General features: G+C 31.0%; 1 protein-coding gene and 1 long non-coding RNA gene across 2 annotated transcripts; one reads left to right on the forward strand and one right to left on the reverse strand.

Moving 5' to 3' along the window:
- On the forward strand, positions 1-25088 carry LOC111699410 (uncharacterized serine-rich protein C215.13). The gene is made up of 2 exons (XM_023470085.1): positions 1-922; positions 24984-25088. The coding sequence occupies exons 1-2, from the start codon at positions 26-28 to the stop codon at positions 25071-25073; spliced, it is 987 nt and encodes a 328-aa protein (XP_023325853.1). The 5' UTR covers positions 1-25; the 3' UTR covers positions 25074-25088.
- Positions 18591-20074, reverse strand: LOC111699411 (uncharacterized). The gene is made up of 3 exons (XR_002764747.1): positions 19868-20074; positions 19079-19156; positions 18591-18697 (listed from the first exon to the last, which is right to left on the reverse strand). It is a non-coding gene; the product is annotated as an uncharacterized LOC111699411 (long non-coding RNA).

Consider the following 25088-nt stretch of genomic DNA (forward strand, 5'->3'; position numbering starts at 1 on the left):
AACTTAAATTTTTTTTCCAGATAAAATGGCAGTTAGATCTTCACAGAAAGTGACATTCGAGCAGTATCTAGTTCCTTCCAGATCCTCAATTCGTTCTTCTTCATCCATGACTGCCTCCTCATCCTCCATCTCCTCGGCCTCCTCCTCCTCCTTCTCCCCAACCTCCTCTTCCTCTTCCTCTTTCTCTTCTCATCCTGACCTGTCCCTTAAGCTAGGGTTGACCTACTCGGCTGGCTCGGATCCAAACAGAAATGATAACTCCTGCATTCTCCTAGACAACAGGGTTCAACCCGAAGCAAATAATCTCATCAGTAATGGTTTAAGCACTGATACAACGAAATTTGAATCTTCTAAGCCAAATGCCTTGTGTTTAAATAACAGACCTTCCTCCTCCCAACAATCGTATAGCCAACGGGTTAAATCAGTAACTAGAGATGTAGCCTTCAAGGATAAGACTTCAGTGCCCACTAGTCTACCTATCCCGCCAAGTAGTCCAACCAGCAGCGGTAGTGGAGGTTTGAAACCTCTTAGATCTTACAGAAATATTCTTCTAACAAATCAAAGTCTACCAACTTCTGCTGACGATGGCAAAGAAAGCTCAGGGCTAACTCAGAAATCTCAAAACACCGGAAAAAAATTGCTCAGTGCACCAAAATCTCGAACTAACCAGGACAGCTCGCTAATCATGGAGAGAGAAAATGAACTGACCCCGCCAGGAGAGAAATTACTCTCCGGGTTAGAGAAGTCCTTAGCAAGAGTTTCGCACGGAGAGAAAACTGCTACTAGAGTAGTAGAGAAAAATGTTTCGTCCAGGAAAGTTGAAAAGACTGCGCCAAGAGAAGGTGGGATGGATATACCTCGAGTTAGCTTAAACAGATCAACCTCTCATCCCCTTCCCTCACATAATATTCCGCTGATGCAGGTTAGACACATCTTTTACGACACTACACTACACTACACCCTTCAATATAATGATTAACACCTTGCTATTTAGGTTTGATTTTCTATAAGCTTTTTTCAAATAACAAGTTTACAAGTAAAGAAAGAGAAGGTTCTCTTTGTTCCCATGTTTATATGTATCCTTGCTGGTTGAAAGCTTGGTAGAAAAAAAATTAAAAGTCGTATTTATTTTATTGATGTCTACGAAGACGAGACTGTAGTACAAGTGGTGCATAAAATAGACATAATCATAATACATTATAATTTATTAGCAGAAATAAATACCATTCGTCTCATATTCTAATATCTGGGATTTTTTATTCTGAAAAAGAACAATGATATACAAAATTGTGGAATTTCTATATATCTCTTTTTCTGAATGTTTTCTTTTTTAATTTGAACAATGAAAAAATTAAATATTTTTCCTTAAACTTTAAAAAAAAATTAATCATATCATTAACATTAACAACCAGCCCCCCTCCCCTGAGAGAAACCTAATATCTGCAACGAAAAACCGTAAAATTTATCTTAAAGGAACTGTAAGCGTAATTTCAAGTGATCCTCCGTGCGAAGTAGACAATGCCCGATTTAAAACGGTAGCCTTAAAACCTTATTCTGATCAAACATCGCTTTTTTTGAATCAGAAAGTATTCATTTCTGTGAATTTCTCTTTTACATTTTACAAGCAAGAAATGCGCAATAACTCTTACAGTCCCTTTAATAAAAATTCTGTTCTGGTACATTTATTAAATTTATTTACCTCCGACGGCAAAACCTTAGTGTTGGATTTATTTTGAGAAAATTCAATTTTAGAGTTCAAATAGTAAACTTATAAATCAAACAAGAATAACACTTGTCTGAATAATGGAACTTCGAAGCTTAAAGGTGAAAAAAGAGTTAAATTTTTTTTTTACGCATTTTATTGATTTGGGAGGGGGGGGGTTTAAGATACACATTATTATTATCTTTCTAAAATTAAACCATATAATTATGATCAAATAAAATAAAAAAATAAATAAAAAAGATTGGTGCAGTCCTTGTTAAATCTATTATTAATGTATGTATTTGAATTGATATAAATATTTGCTAATATACAGTGAAACCCTTAATAACGAATACATCGGAAGAATTTATCAAATGTCGTCTTGACAGTTTTTCCATGGGTTTTATACTATATTACGTAAATTTCAGTATTTGCGAAAATAAATAAATAGCCATGAATTTGCGGGAACAGTTTTAAAGACTTCCATATAATCATTTAATTAAAAAACTAAATATCTGCAACATTCCATTATCAGAAAGTGAAGAATACGACATTTGATGAATTCTTTCGATGTATTCGTTATTAAGGGTTTCACTGTATATCAATAAAATTATGTAAACAACTTTCTTATATTCTAAATTAGAAAGTAGGAATATGGCCACAGAAAGTAGAATATTGATTCATTTTCATGCATCTAGCAATCTCACAGAATTAAAGAATTCAATCACCCCCTCCCCCTCAGCGTGCTGGTGGGGTGGGGTAGGGTTGTTAATCGCTTTTAATAACGATCATTAAACGATCGTTTTTCAATTGTTTTCAAAAACGATCGTTTTTAAAAACGACCAACTCGTTTTGAAATTTTAGAAAACGAATAATAATCGTTTTTTATAAACGATTTGTGACCGTTTTTATACGATTGTTTTTTAAAAACGATCCCTTTTGAAAAAACGATCGTTTTTGAAAATAATTATTGACAATTATGTTAACGATCGTTAAAGAAGGGTTGTCGTTAACGATAGTTAACGAAACGACGAACTTTATAAAAACGGTCGTTTTTGGAAAAACGATCGTTTTAAATAAAAAACTACATGCAACTTGATTGAATGTCGTCTTACATGAAGTTAAAAAGTCGTGGGGGAGCTAAAACTTATTGATATTTTCTTAACAACTACTCAATTATAAGTACAGATGCCCTTTAGGTCGGTTTCCTCTCTTCATTAACGATTGTTAACGATACGACGATTTTTATAAAAAAGACGATCGTTTTAAAACGACCAATTTTAAATAACGAACTTTTTTAAAAAACAATTTTTTCGTTTTCTTTTTTTCGTCGTAGTGTTCATAACGAAACGATCTTTTTTTGTGGGGTGGGGGGGGGAGAAGAATCACCCTTTCTAGTACATAAATGTAACGTAGTGGCTTAAAGTATGCTTTAAAATCAATGTTTGAGTGTAATTCAACAAAAACGCGCAAACAAAAATCAATAATTTATTATTTTTGAAAGAATGTCAACCTTTGACCAAAAAGATGATTAACTAAGAATGAATATAAAAGAAAGGAATACCATGAATTATAACCAATAATAAATAAACATATGATTATAACAAGTTCTTGATAAAAGTAGCAATCATAAAGATACAGCTAAACGAAATTATACGTAGAATAGGTAAATAATGAAATTAATTAATAAAAAAGAAGAAAAAAATATAAAAAAGTAGTAATAGTGAACTCATTTAATATGACAAAGCTCTGAGCAAGTCTCAAAACATTACCAAAATTATACGAAGGTATAAAAGTATAAAAATCTTTTACAAGTGCTTTATAAGCTTTTCTATAACTTTTTTTCTCTTGTAAATAAGCTTTTTCGTTATTTGGTTGCTAGATCTAATACCCTTTTTTTCTTCCAAATTTAGAATTAAGCTAATTTTTATACAGAAGTGGGTGATAAAATAAATACAATGAAGACGACTTCTTATTAATAATGCTTTGCATTGTTTAAATTACAAGTTTACAAGTAAATTGACAACTTCTCTTTGTTTACATTTTTATGTGTCTCTTGCTGTTTAAAAGATTGGTATAAAATTAAAATTTAAAAAGAAAGTAATCTTTATTGTATTTATGTACACAACGACTGTAGTTTAGTTATAAAATTAAGCTCTTTTTAAAGAAAAATAAAACTCTCATGCTGTCTTTGTTTTTTTACTGGGATTAATTTGAACTTAAAGCTAGAGTTGAAGTGAAAGTAAAAATGTAATTTGACACCTTGTTCCAGAATCCTACTTTAATAAATCATTCAACTTTCTTAATCCATATACCAATCCGATATCCTGTAATATAAAGGGTATATTCAAGTGACCCTCCATGCAAAGATGGCAATTCTCGATTGACAACGATACCTTGAAACCTTTATTTGAAATAATGTGGAAGATACTGTAGCTGTTCCTGTTTCATTCTGATTATTTCTGTATGTTTTTCTGCAGTAGAAAAGCGCAATTTACTTTTGTAGAGTAACATTGCCATCAAATCCGTACTTTTAAAGGGAGTGTTCGCGAAAAAATGAAAGGGGGTATAGACTTAATGCGATAAAAAAGCGCTTTTGATCGCTACTAATCTAACTTCTATCTGTTGCGTCTATAAGGAGAAAATTGTTTAAAACGACAAATACCGAAGAACGTAGTGTCCATACAAATTTAGAAAGATGGAACATACGACTTAGACCGTAAAAAAATCTATTTAATTTCGAACAAATCATTCAGATATTACAACCTATGATCATCGATTATCTTTCGTCACATTTGTATATAGTTGATTTTTCATAATATGTTTTAATTGTTATGATCTGAGAGTTACTTATAAAAACATTTATTCCTGTTTCGAGGAATTTTGGTAATGAAGACGACATTTTCATATTTTCCAGGAATGTTCGAAAACAAGTTGTAAGCTAAATATTATTTTAAAAAATAAAATCAAAACATATTGTAAAAAATCAACTATATACAAATGTGGCGAAAGATAATCGATGACTATAGGTTGTAATATCTTAATGATTTGTTTGAAATCAAATTGATTTTTTTACGATCTAAGTCATATGTTGCAATTTTCTCAATTTGTATGGGCGCTAAGTTATTCGGTATGAGACGTATTCAACTATTTTAGTTTCTATAATCTCTCTTTAATCACAAAGGTTTTTTTTACAGATTTTCGGGAAGTATTATTAAAAAGACGACATTTGAATAATTTGAAGAAATCTGCGAACAAATTCATAAAGAATAAGTAATTTAATATAATGATGAAAAGGAAATAATTAATTCTAACTTCGATTTATTGAAAAATTTGTTTTGAGAAATATGTTCCTAAACATCTAATTATTTTACTATAGAATTTTTACTATAAAAAAAAACGATTCTTCAAGCGTACCCACCCAAATTCATAATTTTGAACGTCGACTTTGCGCTCAAAATTAGAAATTATACATCGTGGAAACGTTTTATATGTCTCAAATGAATTCTAAAGAATTTGTCCACAACGTGACAACACTGCATACTCAGTTCAACTAACTTACGTAGCCGGTCTGTCCCTTTAAAGCTTCTGAAAACAGAAATACAATCAAACTAATTTAGATTTTCAAATAACCGTATTTTGTCGCTATTTTCCCCAGATGTTAAGAAAATCAGCAACATTAGGAAGAAATCCGCATATTTTCTTTTTCTTTATCCCATTCCCTATTATACGTAATACAGATACGTTTGATTACAAATAAAATCCGATGCTTGATTAGACTAATTTATCCGTTTGAACTAAACTCAGCTGTTCACAAACCAGCTTTTAGAGCATTTAAACAATTATAGATATTAATTCATGTTAATATGAACATATTGAAAATAAAACTTATTTCATCACATTTAATTACTGTAGTCCTTTTGAACGTTAGTCCTAATAAACATTTATACAAATCTTAAGTTCGTTCAATCTATCATTAGTCCAAATGATCACTTAAATGCGGAAAAGTAAAAACCGGTTTTTCAAAAGTTAAAGAGTGCATCTTAATTATCTTAATCAAATTAATCTAAAGGCTAAATTTATCTTAAGATACAGGGTGTCCCACGAAACATGACAGTATGCAGGACGACTTGAATGTCGTCTTGATTTTTGATATAATTTGCTGCGTTTATTTGTCAACCTAATTTTAGAAGTAAATTTCTAAAGATAATAATAATGTGGTCTGCCTTTTTTGTGCTTTCAATATTGCCCGAGATATGAAGAATTTCATTCAGATTTCGACTATTTTTCTTTTTTTTAACAAAATTGAAATCTGAACCAAACTCTTTATATCTCCGGTAATATTGAAAGCACAAAAAACGCAGACCACTTTTTGGAAATTCCAGGGCTAGGAGAATTATGTGATAATTGTTTCAAGAATCATACATGTTAAAGTAGATAGAAGACTAAATGTCAAAAATAAATTCAAATACCAAAGACGACTTTCAAGTCGTCTTGCTATTGTCATGTTTCGTGGGACACCCTGTAGATTAAAAGACAGCTGATAGCTCAGTATATTTTATAAAAGAAATGAAATTTAAATATTATTTAATAAATTATATAAAGAGTATTTAAAATAGTTCCCGTCTAAAAATGTTAAAACACTTGTGTCTCTTTTGTTAAGTATTGCTTACGTCACATTATACAAATTATGATAATACAGTTTCAAAACTAATTTAAAAATTACACGAGAATAGTCACGATATTTAGAAAATGTATTACATGTATTACATCCACAAAGGATGAGACTGTAAAGACGACTTAAACCCCTTAAAATAGGACGATCCCAGGTTTCAATTAAATCTTCTATATTAAATATATTTTTTAATACATCATAAAATGTTTTGGCATGAAAAAATAAGTTTAAAGTTTCAGGAAATCGTAAATAAACAGCTAGTATAAATTCTGTACGGTCGTCTCTGAAGTCTTATTGTTTGTGGGTATCCCTGCACAATAATGAATTGTGGTGAAGTATGAGGGGTTATAATACACATGTATTGTATGTAAATAGGGTCCTCATAAATTAACATTTGAATAAAATCACAAGGTAGGATGATATGGGTCAGAAAAGATTATTTTTTTAATTAATTGCAAATGAAATAGGATACTTTTATTTGAAAATTTACAAAAAGATAGATAGGTTTTCATCAAAAAATTGAAGTATTAATTGCAGAAATAAACAACATCAAAGTTCGAAAAATATTAAAAAGCAACGTAGATATAACATGAAATACAGTTGGTGAATAATAGATTACAACCGAATTATGTTTTTCCTCCACATTTAAAGTTCTTTGATGAAAAAATTAAAGTTCTTGAGTTGTTAATCTTCTATATTCGTTTTTTTATATCTTTGAATTTTTTCATTGTAAAAAACGAACCAATTAAAACGACTGTTTTGACACGTTGTTTTTTTCATACATTTTTTGCACACAGTCAAAGTTTGGATAACTGAAGAGAAACAACTGTTTAGAAAAAAATTTCAAAAACATTTGTCTGGCTATTTTTTTTTTGGCAAATTTGGGCACCAAGAGAAAATGTATGAAAAAAACGAGAAAAAAACACTTTTTCGCCTATTTCTATGCTAAAGCTTGCTGAACCATTCTGAAATCAGGAAATTTCTATAATCTCTCTTATTTCAATAGTTCAAATTTAGGTTTTGAGAGTACATATTTTTTGGCAGTTTTTGGTTGATATTTTTATTTTCCCCCTCGGGTCCGGATCCGTGGATCTGCTTATTTTTGCGGATCCGGATCCAGGAAGCCAAAATATTGCGGAGCCAACGGATCCGAATCCTAAGCGCTTTTTTTTTCAAATGAAAAACGACAATTATAGTCGCTGCGCTAGTTTGAATATTCGGTCTATAATCTACAAATTTAACAGAATAAATTCAGGGATAATTTTCTTTCACGAAAAGTCCTCTACAGGCCCCCGCCCCCCCCCCACCCAGGGCCGTAACTGTGTTCCAATAACCCCAATCGTGTTAGATGCATTTTTTCCTTCTCTCTACTGCATAAGTCTTTAATGAAGAACTTCAATTGAAAATTCTTAGCTTGCAAAACTAAATATCTGCATAAAATTTTCTATAACGAAAAATAAAAGGGACTGTTTTCGAATGAAATAAAAGGGACTGTTTTCAAATAAAATAAAAGGGACTGTTTTCGAATAAAATAAAAGGGACTGTTTTCAAATAAAATAAAAGGGACTGTGTTCGAATTAAATAAAAGGGACTGTTTTCGAATGAAATAAAAGGGACTGTTTTCAAATGAAATAAAAGGGACTGTTTTCGAATGAAATTAAAGGGACTGTTTTCGAATAAAATAAAAGGGACTGTTTTCGAATGAAATTAAAGGGACTGTTTTCGAATAAAATAAAAGGGACTGTTTTCGAATGAAATAAAAGGGACTGTTTTCGTATGAAATTAAAGGGACTGTTTTCGAATGAAATAAAAGGAACTGTTTTCAAATAAAATAAAAGGGACTGTTATCAAATACAGGGTAAGTTTAAAATTCAGTGATGGTGATGGACCAAACCTCTGTAGAGTAAAAAAGTAGATGTTAGTTCCACATTTATTGAAAATATATTTCGGTCTGGGTTGACCCACTCAGTTCTTGAGATTGTTTCTTCACAAAGATTAAAAACAAACTGGAAATTACACCGATAGTCCCATGAAACTGATCATCATGAGCAAGGCACTTCATTCTGATTCTTTTTATCATTTCACAAATTTAAAGTAAAATTGTTAGTTTTTAAGATTGAAAAAAAAAATTCTATGCAGGGGGGTACTTACCCCCCTTCGACCCCAGCCTCGTTCACTTCCTTTAACTCACTGCCCCCCCCTCCCTTACAGAAACACACAGTTACAGGCCTGCAGTACCCACCTCTTCCTGTGAATGGAGAAGGGATATTTGATTTTTGTTAAAATTCATTCTCTAAAATACTTAATAATGTTTTCACGTTGAAATACACATGTACTTTTAAATGTATTCATAAGGTTCAAATTTTGATTTTATACTTTAACTTTAAACATTCTCATGGTGTATTCTAGAATAAGCACAAGTTGTTTGTCAGGTTCAAATTGTCACAATGATATTTTTTATAACTTTCGTTTCATTTAGAAGTCATAATGATTTATAAATTTGTTTATGGATAGATTAATAAGCGAATGACCTGTATATTTACAATAACACAAATGTTTTCCATGTCAGCGGTTTTAAGTTCTATATTAAAAGTACAATCTGAGGATACAGGGTGTCCAAGTTCAATATGAAAAGTACAATCTGAGGATACAAAGTGTCCAACTTCAATATGAAAAGTGCAATCTGAGGATACAGGGTGTCCAAGTTCAATATGAAAAGTACAGAATATACAAATTTTAAGAAAAGATAAATATGTATTTACAGGGTTACCCACAAAGGATGAGACTTCAGAGATGATTGTACGGAATTTAAACTGTTTCTTTATAATCAAGGTTTCCTTCAACTAAAAACTATTTTTCCGGAATGTTTTCTTCAATTTTTATGTTCCATAAACCTTCCCTTGGGACATGTGAGGTTTTACACAAAATCTGGGCCTGATTGGTTCAGATATTTATTAGATACAAACTGACAAACACCCAGACAAGCAAAGTATATATATACTAAAAGTTAGACGACTTTTTGCATAGTTTTTGGGAGAGGCAACATTTTCCAAAATAATTTTTAGATAACTACCATTTTGTCTTTCAATTATCATATTAAAGGAACGATCATTTTTGTCTTCTGTGGACTATAGAAGTTATTATAAAATGATATCAGCTGTATTCATTATTTTTAAACGAAAAATTTGTCGCTCAAATTTTTCTGAAGAAAAATTAACCTTGATTCGTCGAAGTTTTAAAGGGCACCGCCTTGAATCTGAAATGGCCTTTTTTAAATGGAAGGTCAATTGAAATTCTGCTCACAGTCCCATTCATAGAGCACTCTCATGATGTACTTTATATCTCGTATACAATACATATAAGGATTATTAGGACAGGGGTAGACAGACACCCATTGTGCCTTTAGATCAAAGGTTTAAACTCGGGTCAAAATATACAACTATTCTTATAGTTGGGGGGCAGTGTATTGAAAATCCATAACTTTAAAGATCCTAAAAAAACATCGTGATAGTACAGATTTGATATTTTTATGCATATATGAGTTTTGCACGTTTATGTTTATGTATTTATATATATTTGTACTTTCACGAACAAAAATATGTATGTCATGTGAAAATGAAATTTTAAAAAGTAATTTCAAACTTGACATTATTTTAAGTGTCTTAAATTTTCTGAAGTGGCATTTCCGATTCGCTACAGTACCTTTAAACATTTATTTGATAAAGTTTAAATTTGATATCTTCATCATTTTTCCCAAATAGTTATTTTTCATTTGAACTAATTTGCTTCAGAGAAAATGAATAAAAATTTCAGAATTCACGTTTTCAGAAAGAAAAACACCAATATCTTCAATAGATAGAGGATTAAAGGGACCGTTGTGAATTATATTGAAGGTCACTTAGTAATCACGCTGACAGTAAGTTCTATGGTCTATAATCCTTTATAGTAAGTTCTATGTTCTATATCCCTTTATAGTAAGTTCTAGGTTCTATATTCCTTTATAGTAAGTTCTAGGTTCTATATTCCTTTATAGTAAGTTCTAGGTTCTATATTCCTTTATAGTAAGTTCTATGGTCTATATTCCTTTATAGTAAGTTCTAGGTTTTATATTCCTTTATAGTAAGTTCTAGGTTCTAAATTCCTTTATGGTAAGTTTTAGGTTCTATATTCCTTTATAGTAAGTTCTATGTTCTATATTCCTCTATAGTAAGTTCTAGGTTCTATATTCCTTTATAGTAACTTCTAGGTTCTATATTCCTTTATAGTAAGTTCTATGTTCTATATTCATTTATAGTAAGTTCTAGGTTCTATATTCCTTTATAATAAGTTTTAGGTTCTATATTCCTTTATAGTAAGTTCTATGTTCTATATTCCTTTATAGTAAGTTCTAGGTTCTATATTCCTTTATTGTAAGTTCTAGGTTCTATATTCCTTTATAGTAAGTTCTAGGTTCTATATTCCTTTAAAGTAAGTTCTATGGTCTATGTTCCTTTATAGTAAGTTCTATGTTCTATATTCCTTTATAGTAAGTTCTATGTTCTATATTCCTTTATAGTATGTTCTAGGTTCTATATTCCTTTATAGTAAGTTCTATGTTCCATATCCCTTTAAAGTAATTTCTATGTTCTATGTTCCTTTAAGCTCTATGTTCTATATCTCTTTAAAGTAAGTTCTATGTTCTATGACCCTTTATAATAAGTTCTATGTTTTATGTTCCTTTATAGTAAGTTCTTTGTTCTATATCCCTTTAAAGTAAGTTTTATGTTCTATGTTCCTTTTAGCTCTATGTTCTATATTACTTTATACTTTATAGTAAGTTCAATGTTCTATATCTCTTTAAAGTAATTTCTATGTTCCTTTAAGTTCTATGTTCTATATCTCTTTAAAGAAAGTTCTATGTTCTATGTCCCTTTATAGTAAGTTCTATGGTCTATGACCCTTTATAATAAGTTCTATGTTCTATGTTCCTTTATAGTAAGTTCTTTGTTCTATATCCCTTTAAAGTAAGTTCTATGTTCCTTTAAGTTCTATGTTCTATATCTCTTTAAAGAAAGTTCTATGTTGTATGTCCCTTTATAGTAAGTTCTATGGTCTATATCTCTTTATCTTTATAGTAAGTTCTATGTTCTATGTTCTTTTAAAGTAAGTTCTATGTTCTATGCCTCTATGAAATAAATAGGTTCTACTGTGCAGTTTATAATCAAAGTTCAAACTGTAAACAAGATGAAATCACTCATACACGTTTAAACACATGTGCATGATGCTAGGAAATAACAATGAGCACCGTTTAACCCTATACTGGTTGGATTGTATCGGGGGGGGGGGGTGGGGGATGATGTATGTCAATTAGAAAATTTATTTATTTTCCTCGCTAATATAAACCCTAATAATAATAATAATAATAGCTTTTATTAATTGCAATTAAAAACCAAGACCTTTAAAGGGACTAGATCTTGAAAAAAGGGAGGGGGGGGGGGGTTGAAATACCCACATGCCACATTTCTTTAATATGCCCCTGGTCGACCTTGGATTGTATGTGTAGGCTCTAAACCTATATTTGATTATAAACCTTTAATTGGACCTTACTCAGCAGAATCTTTTAATTTACAGTGTAATTGGTATTAGGTTTATAGTTTACTGATCCAGTTCATCCAATACATAGATTAATTAATAATACATATAAAACAATAAATGTCGTCTTTTTAAAATTTAGGGGTTTTTCGTTCACAATAATCCTGAGGTAAAGGCCCAAAGGAGTTACGCGCATGCTGCATTGAATGACTAGACAAAGAGAGAGTATAGGCGTAACTTCTTTGGGCCTCTGCCTCAGGGTTATTGTGACCAAAAAAACCCTAAATATTGAAAATGCGACATCTATTGTTCTATCTGTACTGTTAATTAATCTATGATTCAATCCTTTCTTAATCCTTTACATTACACCGGAGGCCAGGGGGGGGGGGTAGTGGGACTTTTGAAAGGTGCTAATCTTACGATAGGAATTGAGACTTTGTCACAAACTCTAATTTTTTAAAATCCCTTTATCTTTGCAACCAACTTAAAGATATTTCATACTTACCATTTTTTTAGATCAAATAATTTAATTTTGAATTTTTAAAGGATTACACCATCAAGTTACAAAGATATTGGGTTTAGCAAATTTGAGTTGGTGGCATAGACTTTATTCCGTATAAACATTTTGTTAGAAATTACGAAAGGAATGGAAAGGATATTTTAATTTGTTATACACATCACATATTTCAAAATGCTTTCGTTCGTTCGATGTTTTGATTTGATTTCTAACAGTGCACATTTTTCTAATGTTAGAGCCAGAGATTTTTTTAAATTGCAAAGTTTCCACATTAAATTTGTAACATTGTGCAACATTTTTACTCAAGCAACTGATATTATCCATACGGATAAAAAATATCTTTAGTTAATCGTTTTAAGAGTTTATAGTTACCCCCTACATTAGGGGACATACTTGAGTTTGTAGTTACAGGGGACATTAGGGGACATTCAAGAGTTTGTAGTTACAGGGGACATTAGGGGACATACTTGAGTTTGTAGTTACAGGGGACATTGGGGGACATTCAAGAGTTTGTAGTTACAGGGGACATTAGGGGACATTTAAGAGTTTGTAGTTACAGGGGACATTAGGGGACATTCAAGAGTTCATAGTTACAGGGGACATTAGGGGACATTCTTGAATTTGTAGTTACAGGGGACATTAGGAGACATTCAAGAGTTTGTAGTTACAGGGGACATTAGGGGACATTCTTGAGTTTGTAGTTACAGGGGACATTAGGGGACATTCAAGAGTTTGTAGTTACAGGGGACATTAGGGGACATTTAAGAGTTTGTAGTTACAGGGGACATTAGGGGACATTCAAGAGTTCATAGTTATAGGGGACATTAGGGGACATTCTTGAATTTGTAGTTACAGGGGACATTAGGAGACATTCAAGAGTTTGTAGTTACAGGGGACAAAAGGGGACATTCAAGAGTTTGTAGTTAAAGGGGACATTAGGGGACATTCAAGAGTTCGTAGTTACAGGGGACAATAGGGGACATTCAAGAGTTTGTAGTTAAAGGGGACATTAGGGGACATTCTTGAGTTTGGAGTTACAGGGGACATTTAGGGACATTCAAGAGTTTGTAGTTACAAGGGACATTAGGGGACATTCAAGAGTTTGTAGTTACAGGGGACATTAGGGGACATTCAAGTGTTTGTAGTTACAGGGGACATTAGGGGACATTCAATACTTTGTAGTTACAGGGGACGTTAGGGGACATTCTTGAGTTTGTAGTTACAAGGCACATAAGGGGACATTCAAGAGTTTGTAGTTACAGGGGACTTTAGGGGACATTCAAGAGTTTTTAGTTACAGAGGACGGGACATCAGGGGACATTCAAGAGTTTGTAGTTACAGGGAACATTAGGGGACATTTAAGTGTTTGTAGTTACAGGGGACATTAGGGGGACATTCAATAGTTTGTAGTTACAGGGAACATTAGGAGACATTCAAGAGTTTGTAGTTACAGAGGACATTAGGGGACATTCAAGAGTTTATAGTTACAGAGCCTAGAGGACATCAGGGGACATTCAAGAGTTGTAACTACAAACTTTTGAACGTCCCTTAATGTCCCCTAACATTATCATTACTATTTTTGTAAAAAAGTACATTAGTTTTTAAAAAAAAACTTTTTTAGTACTTCTATAAAAGCTAATAAAAAGTTTAAGGTTTCTCGATCTCATTATTTTAAAGTACGGGGAAAAGTTAAAAACTTCATATTTCAAGGTAAATGATGCCTAAAATTTCTAAATTCTTTAAATGTTGTCTGATCATTAAAAAGCTGACTCATTGATTGGCCAGTTCCTAAAAATATCAAAAATCGAGGAAAAAATCTTCATTTAGTTTTGGCTTTTTTAAAGAACTGTACGCGTAATTTCAAGTGACCTTCCATGCAGAAATGGTAATGTCCTATTTACAATACAACGGCACCCTTGAAAGCTTTGCCAGTATGAATCAGATATGATGTTAGGTACTTTCCCAAAGGCCTTCTCCCAAGTGGCAACTTCCGGAATGGGCAATTTCCCAAGCGAGAACTTCCCAAATATTAATTTTCCCAAATGACAACTTCCCAAGATGAGGCAACTTCCCCATGAAGAAACTTCCCAAATGTACATTTTCTCAAGTAACAATTGCCTTAAATAATTTACTATATTTTCTTTAAAACAAGGAATAGCCGCAGCACTCAGCCTCCTCGCCCAACCTAGCTGCAGCGCTCGGCCCCTATCCCATCCTAGCCGCAGCGCTCGGCCACATTGTAACCTGGGGCGCCTCAGACGTCTAACCTAACCTTAAATAATGTACTTTATTTTCTTTGTATAATAGCTGCAAGCCTGCAGCGCTCGGCTCCCTAGCCCATCCTAGCCTCAGAAGGCTTAACCTAACCGTAAATGATTATAAGAATCGTTTAATACATTTTTATTCTTTGAAAAAAGGGTGTAGGTCACCAACATGTTCTTACTTACTAACTGAGAGAAACTGAATGATTTTTTTAAGTTGTGTTTTTTCTAAAATAAAGTTGAGAAATTCTTTAAATGTTCATTTAATACTTCTTTCATAGGGAAGTTTCCACTTGGGAAATTGCTCATTTGGGAAGTTGCCACTTGGGAAAATACCCTTGGGAAAAGGTTTTTGGGAAAGTACCTATACTTTTGGGGTTTCAATAAAAATTCAAAACATTTTTGTTATTCTCTTCAAATAGAGCTGTGCCATATGATTGAAACATTTACGATTTTATTTTTTAAAAAGTTTCCCTTCATTTAGTGAATATAATTAATTACCAGTTTCTGCAGAAAATCCGCGAGTCGCTTACATACATACAAAGTTTAAATTCAAAATTTGATAACATGGTTAACTGTTGTGCTCAAAAAAATTTTATTGTAAATCCAGAATGTAACCTTTGTACGAAATTATGTCGACAGTCTGATTTATATTGATTTAAATTTTTCATATACAAACATTGTCCAAAATAATTTAAGGGTAAGTATTTTATTTCTTGCAATGAATACCCCCGTATCTATTCCCTTCTTTAGTGTTGGTACTAAATCTGTGTAATCTAAAAATAGAGGCTGCACTCAGAGGAAACATTTTTGGGGAAACCATTCATTCTCTATTCATTTACCCGAGGATGTGACGTAGATGTGACGTAGGTTCGGATGTTGATAAAAAGTGTATCCTCCTAACCCCCCCACCCCCTCCAGGGGTTTGTTTTTATCTTTTGCTCCCCCCCCCTCGAAAACTTTTTATAACCCCTCTTCCCCCCCTCTCTCTGTCTGATAGAACAATTTAATTAACAAAGCTAAATGCAATCTTGAGAAATGTAAAACCGATTATTTTGTTAAAGCATTGAAATGGCAAAAAAACAGCAATGGCCAAAACTAAGTTTCCAAGTTTTTTTTGCACAGAGATTACAACAACATATTTGTTACAAGAGATTTTAACATTTAGTAAAGGATTGACAATATTTCATTGCGTATCCAATTAATCCTATTTCTGCTGAAGTACTTTAAACTTTAAACCCTGGGTGTACAGGACGATGGGTTGTCAATTTTCCCCTGTTTGATGTCTGAAATGTTCCCTCTCTTTATATATGTATATATAACCGATCAGATCCAACGATCGATCGAGATTGAAAAAGAAAATAACTTTCTTTAAAAGATTTTGATTTCTTATTTGAAATCCGTCAATAAAAATTAGAAAATCAGCGAAATGATTAATAGAAGAATAACGGTTTGCAGACATATCATCAACAAAACACTGAACTAATTAAAGAAAAAGGACCTAGAGCCTATTAGAACACAACATTTTAAAACAGCTCTACTTTTGTTAACAGCAAAAATTAGCAAACTTGTAAACATCGGATTTTCTTTTTAAATGCAGTTCAATAGAAACGAAAGTTTGCAGAAAAATATCTAAATCATGACAAATTTTTACATTTTTAATGAAGCTTTTTAACCATACAATTTTTAAACGCGCTTAAATATTTTACATTTTTAAAACCTTGGTGCAAATCAAGAGAAATACACAAATTTTGAAAAAATGTATTAATTTGGCGAAAGAGAAATCATTTGTAATACAAAAATAAGGGTGTTTATTGTTTGTTTATTGTTCGGTTATTGTTTGTTTATTGTTCATTTATTGTGTATTTATCGTTCATTTATTGTTTGTTTATCGTTTGCTTAATTTTCGTTTATTATTCGTTTATTGTTCATTTATTGTTCGTTTATTGTTCGTTCATTGTTCGTTTCTTGTTTCTTTATTGTTCGTTTATTATTTGTTTATTGTTTCTTTATTGTTCGTTTATTGTTTGTTTATTGTTAGTTTATTGTTTGTTTATTGTTTGTTTATTGTTTGTTTATTGTTCATTTATTGTTTGTTTATTGTTTCGTTATTGTTTCTTTATTGTTTGTTTATTGTTTGTTTACTGTTCGTTTATTGTTTGTTATTGTTCATTTATTGTTTCTTTATTGTTTGTTTATTGTTTGTTTATTATTCGTTTATTGTTCGTTCATTGTTCTTCGTTAATTGTTCGTTTATTGTTTGTTAGTTGTTTGTTTATTGTTTTTTGTTGTTTGTTTATTGTTTGTTTATTGTTTATTCATTGTTTGTTTATCATTTGCTTATTGTTCGTTTATTATTCGTTTATTGTTCGTTTATTGTTCGTTTATTGTTCATTCATTGTTCGTTTATTGTTTGTTTATTTTTTTAAATTTTTTTATTGTTTGTTTATTTTTTGTTTATGGTTTGTTTATTGTTTGTTTATTGTTCCTTCATTGTTCTTCGTTAATTGTTCGTTTATTGTTTGTTAGTTGTTTGTTTATTGTTTGTTTATTGTTTGTTTATTGTTTGTTTATTGTTCATTCATTGTTTGTTTATCATTTGCTTATTGTTCGTTTATTATTTGTGTATTGTTCGTTTATTGTTCGTTTATTGTTCATTCATTGTTCGTTTATTGTTTGTTTATTTTTTAAGATTTTTTATTGTTTGTTTATTGTTTGATTATTGTTTGTTTTTGGTTTGTTTATTGTTTGTTTATTGTTCGTTTATTGTTCGTTTATTATTCCTTTATTGTTAGTGAGCCACTCGTTTTATTTGTTATGTTCTCAAAATTTTCGTTCATTTTCCATCTATTCGTTTTTTTTTCATTTCTCTAACGTATCCAAGTCGTTTGTCCATCGTTTTTTCCCCTTTTTTTCTGAACACCACCATCGTTCACGAAAATTTTGTTTAATCTCATAATTTCGATCGTTCACAAGAACGATGCCCATCTCTAGTCACATGTGACGCTTTTCCAACTTGTTCAATCAGGGTTTAGACTCTCATTCTCTTCTTTCTGTTCATTTCCTGTGAAAACTGTCAAGCATTTTCTTTCCCAATCAGCCAAGTGATTGGTCCTTCAGTTAAAAAAATAGTCATGCGCTTTTTCTCATCAAGACAAAATTCTATATCATTACAATTTAAAATTATTTTTAAACATAAAAAAAATTTTAGGTAAAAAAAAATTAAAAGATTGTTCTTAAAGGGACTAAATTTCAAGTGACAATCGTGCATTATACATCTATTGATTGGTTGTTGAATTCACAACTGTATTGGTTAAAGCCTTTGTTTTACAAAGCTGAATGAGACATTACTGTTGAAAAAATGATTATATTTGATTGTGGTTTCTAAATAAAGGTTTTAGAACCTTTTTCGCTTAGATATCTAGTGACAACCTTCTATATGTATAAAGCTGGCTTTCAGCGTAAGCAAATATTATTTATATTCAAATATTTATTGAATTATGATGCACATATAATGGATTGTCATATATCATGCAGCGTAGCACCATATGGTGCAAAATGCACATAAAGCTTAGTAAAACATTTGCAGCCAAAATATTCTGCTCATCTGGTCTTTTGAGGTGTGCACGAGGCCCCAACAAAACCAAATGTTCTAGAAGCAAATGGATTTGGAAGACTTGAATCCCCGGTCTCCCCCTTTCAGAGGCCATACTGGGATAGATAGATAGATTGATAGAGGACCAGATATAGGATAGAGGTTTGCCACCAGACCGTCTTGTGACTTCATTCTGAGAGGAGCCAAGTAGCATTGTAAAGAGATTACAGTTCATGAATTCATTTATTTCAAGCCAGCGTCGGGTGCGTATTCAATCAATTAATCATCGTAGATGTCACATGTTTTGTGTGCGCCAAGTGCCCCGTAGTTTTACAAACAATCCTGCTGTTGACAGCTTGCCCTGCCACATATGGTCCTTTGTAACAAAGAAAAGGAATAAAGAAGATAATTAGAATTAGTTTTTAACACATGTCAGCACATCTTTCAGGGAGCCTATAGCATAGCAACATAACATCTTAAAACATGCAGGACACTTTCAATCGATGTCGAAGTATTTAAGCGTCAATAAATATCCTATTTTTCACACATTCACAAACATTTATTCAAATGAGATGTTCTCCCAAATTTTCCTAACATTGACTGATTTTTTATTGAAAATGATCTAATTGTAGAATAAAGACAGAAAATAAAGATTTTGAAAATGTTAAATCCTAAGATTTGTAAACATACACGTGGTTTCCTGACAAACATTTAAAGTTATGATATTTGATAAAACTTCAAAATTATATAAAAATACCTGAACAAAAATAACCGTGCAGTCCAAAAGTCGTATTTACCCACGTAAGTGTAACTAACTAACCCTGTTGTCATAAACCTTTAAAAAAACACAGAATTAAAATTTAAGGATTTAGATTTTTGTTTTGCGTGGGACGGAAACCCAAATATTTTATGAATATTTGTTTCAACCAAAATTTACAATTTCACCGTTTTTATTCTTTCCATTCCACTTTCACTCTTTCTTAATTCTCTTCTTCCTCTAAATAAATAGTTCCTTTCCTATTTTTTGCTATTTTTTTACATTTTTCTCACATTTTGCACATTTTTTACATTTCTGGCATCGAGTTCTCTTCAAATGTTTTTTTTAGGTTTTGTTTGTTCATTTTCCTCAATCCAATTCTTATTTTTTTAATAATTTAAACCTATTTTCTATCTTTTAAGGGGACTGTTATAGTGTAATTTTGTGTGACCCTCAATGCAAAGATTTCAACTCCCGATTTACTATGGTAATCGTGAAACCTTAATCTGATCAAAAATGTGAAAGATATAATTGTTATTGTGGATTCAAACAGAGTTTTTTTCTTTCTAAAAATAACCATTGATATCTCTATACTTGATTAGATATAGGTTTAAGGGTACCGTTGTAAATCGGGCATTGCCATCTATGCATGAAGAGATACTAGTTATTACGCTTACAGTCCCTTTAATACCCGCCTAGTCTTGACCTTATTAATACATATGTATATTTCAATTATCTTGTACATTTACAATAATTTAACATGATAAATATAAACATCAAATTAGCTACCTCGGCAACCTCGCTCTGACATGAAGATACATATGTTCTACAAAGCACACATCAAGTAAACTAAATTTCATGTTAGACTGACATCTATGTTTTTAAAATAGTTTTTAATTCCTGATATGCAACTAATTTAACTTGTTTCACCTGTACTTGGGGTGTACTAGAGGAGGCCCCAATGTTGTATATATTTTCTAGATTAAATAATAGTTCTTGAAACATTTTTAAAATTCTTATTTTAAATGCTTTTCAAATATTAAATGATTTTTGGATTAGCTTTTGTTTTCTTCGTTTCCCCTGTTCTCTACTGATAATACATGCAGTAGCTTTCTTTTGTAGCTTTCTTCTCGAACTATAGCCAAGATTTTATTTTCCTTAAAATCGCTAACATTTTAAAAGAACAAATCTGACCCATATTCGCTGCATTACTAACTCCATAGTAGTAGATTATGTTACAGCTTAGTACATGCATTAGAGCTCAGTACATCTGTAGAGTACATTACATTAGAGCTCTGTACATCAGTAGAGTAGATTGCATTAGAGCTCTGTACATCAGTAGAGTACATTACATTAGAGCTCTGTACATCAGTAGTGTACATTACATTAGAGCTCTGTACATCATTAAAGTACAATACATTAGAGCTCTGTACATCAGTAGAGTACATTGCATTAGAGCTCTGTATATCAGTAGAGTTCATTACATTAGAGCTTTGTACATATATAGGGAGAGTTGAGTACATCAGTAGAGTACATTAAATTAGAGCTCTGTACATCAGTAGAGTTCATTACATTAGAGCTCTGCACATATATTGGGAGAGTTGAGTATATCAGTAGAGTACATTACATTAGAGCTATGTACATCAATAGAATACATTGCATTAGAGCTCTGTACATCAGTAGAGTACGAAACATTAGAGCTCAGTACACACGCCAAAAGTGTTGAGTACATCTATAGAGTACATTACAAAAGTTTAGTGCATTCATTTGAAGAGTTTGAGTACATCAGTACAGAACATTACATCAGTACAAAAAAAATTAGAATAAACCGAAAGAGAACTTTCAAAAAATATTTATGTATATACAATACAACAACAACAAGATATTCTCTTTCAATTTGTAAATATACAGCAATCTTTTTAAAAATGTCAATATTTTTATATTCTTGTTCAGCGGATAGAGAATATTTAATATTCTGTCATTACATTTCTTGAAAAACAATCTGGTCGCCATTTCTTCTTCTTATCACAAATGTGAGAAAGCCACCCCCCCCCCCTGGAAAAGAAAGGAAAGCTGTTTATAGAAGAATGTATAGACCAATATAGGCCTAGCTAGCGTCAATAGAGAATTCATTAAGCCCTGCACAACCTTAGTTGTCAAAAATATGTATAAATAAAACTATATTATATATATATATTTATATATATATATATATAAGTAAAACTGTAAATAAACTATATTTTCTCAGGGTTATCACTTACTCATAGTTAGTCCTGCCGTTTCCCCGCGCTTGGTCGTAAATTATGATTTATTTTACTTTAAAAGTCGACCCACTCAATCTAAAATCTTAAACCAAGCTAAGAACATTCCCGTGGTTCTACCGAATTTGAGGCAAATCGGTCCAGTGGTTTATGAGTTATGATCGAACAAACAGACAAATAGAGATTACAAGTTTATATATAGATATATAATAAATTTATTATTCAATCAAAAAAACAGACAAACATCCTCATACACAATGTTTCCTGGACCAATTGTCATAGACCAATCTTCAGTGAGGTCTGTTCTCGACTCCAAATAGATAGATAAATAGATATATGTATACTTAAATAAAGCAAAATAAGCTTTTCATTATCATTAACTTAGAACATCGAACTTTTAATAGCTTAAAAATAATTCTAAAATTAAATTTAAAAAAAAACATTAATTGAATGGAAAGCTAAATTGCATACATTCTGAAAGAAACTTACTGCAAAGGCTAAATTCTGAACAATTTCTTTTTTCACTCTGCAACACAAATCTGTAAGTCACATTTAAATAAAAACCATAATTGAAGAAAATAAATTTTTAAAGAGAAGATGAAGGATACTTAAACTCCTCGATAAATGTATGTCAATAAAAATGTATGCCAATATAAATTTATGCCAATATAAATGTATGTCAATATAAATGTATTTCAATATAAATGTATGCCAATATAAATGTATGTCAATATAAATGTATTTCAATATAAATGTATGCCAATATAAATGTATGTCAATATAAATGTATGTCAATATAAATGTATATCAATATGAATGTATTTCAATATAAATGTATGACAATATAAATGTAAGTCAATATAAATGTAAGTCAATATAAATGTATTTCAATATAAATGTATATCAATATAAATGTATTTCAATATAAATGTATGCCAATATAAATGTATGCCAATATAAATGTATGTCAATATAAATGTATTTCAATATAAATGTATGCCAATATAAATGTATGCCAATATAATTGTAAGTCAATATAAATGTATGTCAATATAAATGTATATCAATATAAATGTATATCAATATAAATGTATGCCAATATAAATGTAAGTCAATATAAATGTAAGTCAATATAAATGTATGTCAATATAAATGTATGCCAATATAAATGTATGTCGCCGGTCCATTCAAGTATTTTCCGTTCTATTAACAGTTTAAAAATGGTGAATCATATCTAAGTCACAATAGCTTTAACAATTTTAAAATAGTTTACCATAAAAGATAAATGTCATCCTTACAATTAACAAAAATAAAGAAATGTAAAAACCAATTGAGCTGTTGCTGAATTTCTCTCCAAAATATTATTGTAGGATATATTCTAGATTTAATTAATATTCCCAACTTCTTGTCGGAACCCAATGGTTTATTTAGGTTTAAAATCTACCAAATAATTTCATCATGGTAAATTCTGAAATGTTAAATGTTGTTCAAACAAAGAAAGATTTCAAATACCATCAAATGAAAAACTAGGATAAAAAATGTATTTGTTCTGCTGCCGGCTGGATGGTATTTAATCCGCCCTCAGAATTTCTATACTTCTTCAAAATCATCCAAAAAATCTTAAAATAAACAATTTGATTTTAATTTTTCAATTTTTGTTAAGTTTAATACTATATTCTAATATTTAGATAGCGACCCCCCTGGGTTCACCCCTTATATTTGGTTTCAAGGCCACAGATCTGGTACTTTAAACATCTATCTTCCCTAGCTGTTAATCTATCTATCCTACATCTATCTATCTCAAAGTATTCTCACTGCTTCAGCTACTTTATGACCAGGGTCCGGTTAAGAAGACCCAAAGGGGGAGGGAGAGGGGGAGGGGGGTTGGTTAAAAATTAATAATTTTTAGCTTGTTCTAAAAGTACAATAATTTTGTAATTAGAATAAAAGAAAAAAGAAACATGTTACGCACTGAAATTAAATTTTTTTCTAAAAATGCAGCTAATTTTACAAATCGTGACTGAAAAAAAATAAAAAAATTTAATCTGCATAAAATCCCCCCTTCCTCGATGTATTCGGAAAATTCTCTTTCAATTTGTAAATATACAGCAATCTTTTAAAAATGTCAATATTTTTATATTCTTGTTCAGCGGATAGAGAATATTTTAATATTCTGTCATTACATTTCTTGAAAAACAATCTGGTCGCCATTTCTTCTTCTTATCACAAATGTGAGAAAGCCCCCCCCCCCCCTGGAAAAGAAAGGAAAGCTGTTTATAGAAGAATGTATANAACAAAATGGCCGTTTTACACTTTTTTCTAGTAAATTCCCCTCTAATATATATTCTATTCTCTTTGCCCATAACGTGCTGTAAAATATAATGTACCACAGTACTGATTACATATAACGTTCTGCACACATATAAATATAAAGTACTGCATACAATTTTTGTACTGCAATGCTTGACTTTGAAAGGAATATATTTGTAAGCTAGTATTTCTATTGATCTGTAAAGCTAGTAGTTCCATTGATTTGTAAGCTAGTAGTTCCATTGATTTTTAAGCTAGTAGTTCAATTGATTTGTAAGTTAGTATTTCCATTGATTTGTAAGCCAGAATAGCCCATCTGTCTTTAAAATCTAAAGATTTTTTCCTTATGCTATTTTCCCTCACCCGGCACTTTCCTTGAATTATATTATTTCAACTCTCTCCCCCCCCACCCTCCGATTAAAGACCGAGAGAAATTTGCTTTTTAATGCATTTGTTTCGTTATTAATAGATTTGGAATCTTTTCTGTTACATTTTTGCAACTTCTAAACTTGTTAAAATTATCTTTTTTTTGTGGAAAGTAACTAGGTAACATTAAGATTTTGCCACCCATTATGTAAGATTGAATAATTTCCATACGTGACTTAATAATATTAATTCCAATATCAATTCATGACTTTTTAAATGAAACAAATCTGTAATATTAAAATTATTTAAACTGAAAAACATAAAAACTTGTTAATCAAGTGAACAGTGAACACATGTGCAAAATGTTTAATCCAAACTCAAATTCTGGACCGGAAAACATGCCAAAATGTTTAATCCAAACTCAAATTCTGGACCGGAAAACATGCCAAAATGTTTAATCCAAACTCAAATTCTGGACCGGAAAACATGCCAAAAAAACAGTATAACTCTATTTTATGTGACTGATGATTTTCATTTCTATATAATTAAACAAATCATACTAAAGTTTTAACATTTTTAAAGTTTTTAATGGTTCAGTGCATCAAAAATATGAAACCGTATTTTCTTGTTACGTGCAGAGCATCTTCTATGAATTAAAAATGTTAAAGAAAAAATACAAAATAAACTTCAGGCGCCCAAATTGAATCAGTTCAGCATATACAATGAGAATCAGAAAACTCCGGAATAGGAAGACGACTTTTTAGACTCAAGTTATGACTTTTAATAGTCTGATGAACATGGGACAAAGCAATTGTGCAGTGTAAACAGACCGATTTAATTAAAGTTACTAGTAAAACTATTTTCTATTTGTAAAAACATGAACTACATTCAACAGTTTTCTGGTTATTACTGTACAAGTGTACATAAGAAATTAAACCGAGCCGTACATAAATTGTATTTGTTTGCAGGCCGGAAAGCTGGATGGTAAATCAGAACTGTACTGCAAGCTAAAAATGGAGTCCTACCTAACCTCCATAGACATTAAGGTAAACATTTAAAAAATTATTAAATAT

The sequence above is a fragment of the Eurytemora carolleeae genome, unplaced genomic scaffold, assembly GCF_000591075.1.
Source record: "Eurytemora carolleeae unplaced genomic scaffold, Eaff_2.0 scaffold353, whole genome shotgun sequence".
NCBI lineage: Eukaryota > Metazoa > Arthropoda > Copepoda > Calanoida > Temoridae > Eurytemora > Eurytemora carolleeae.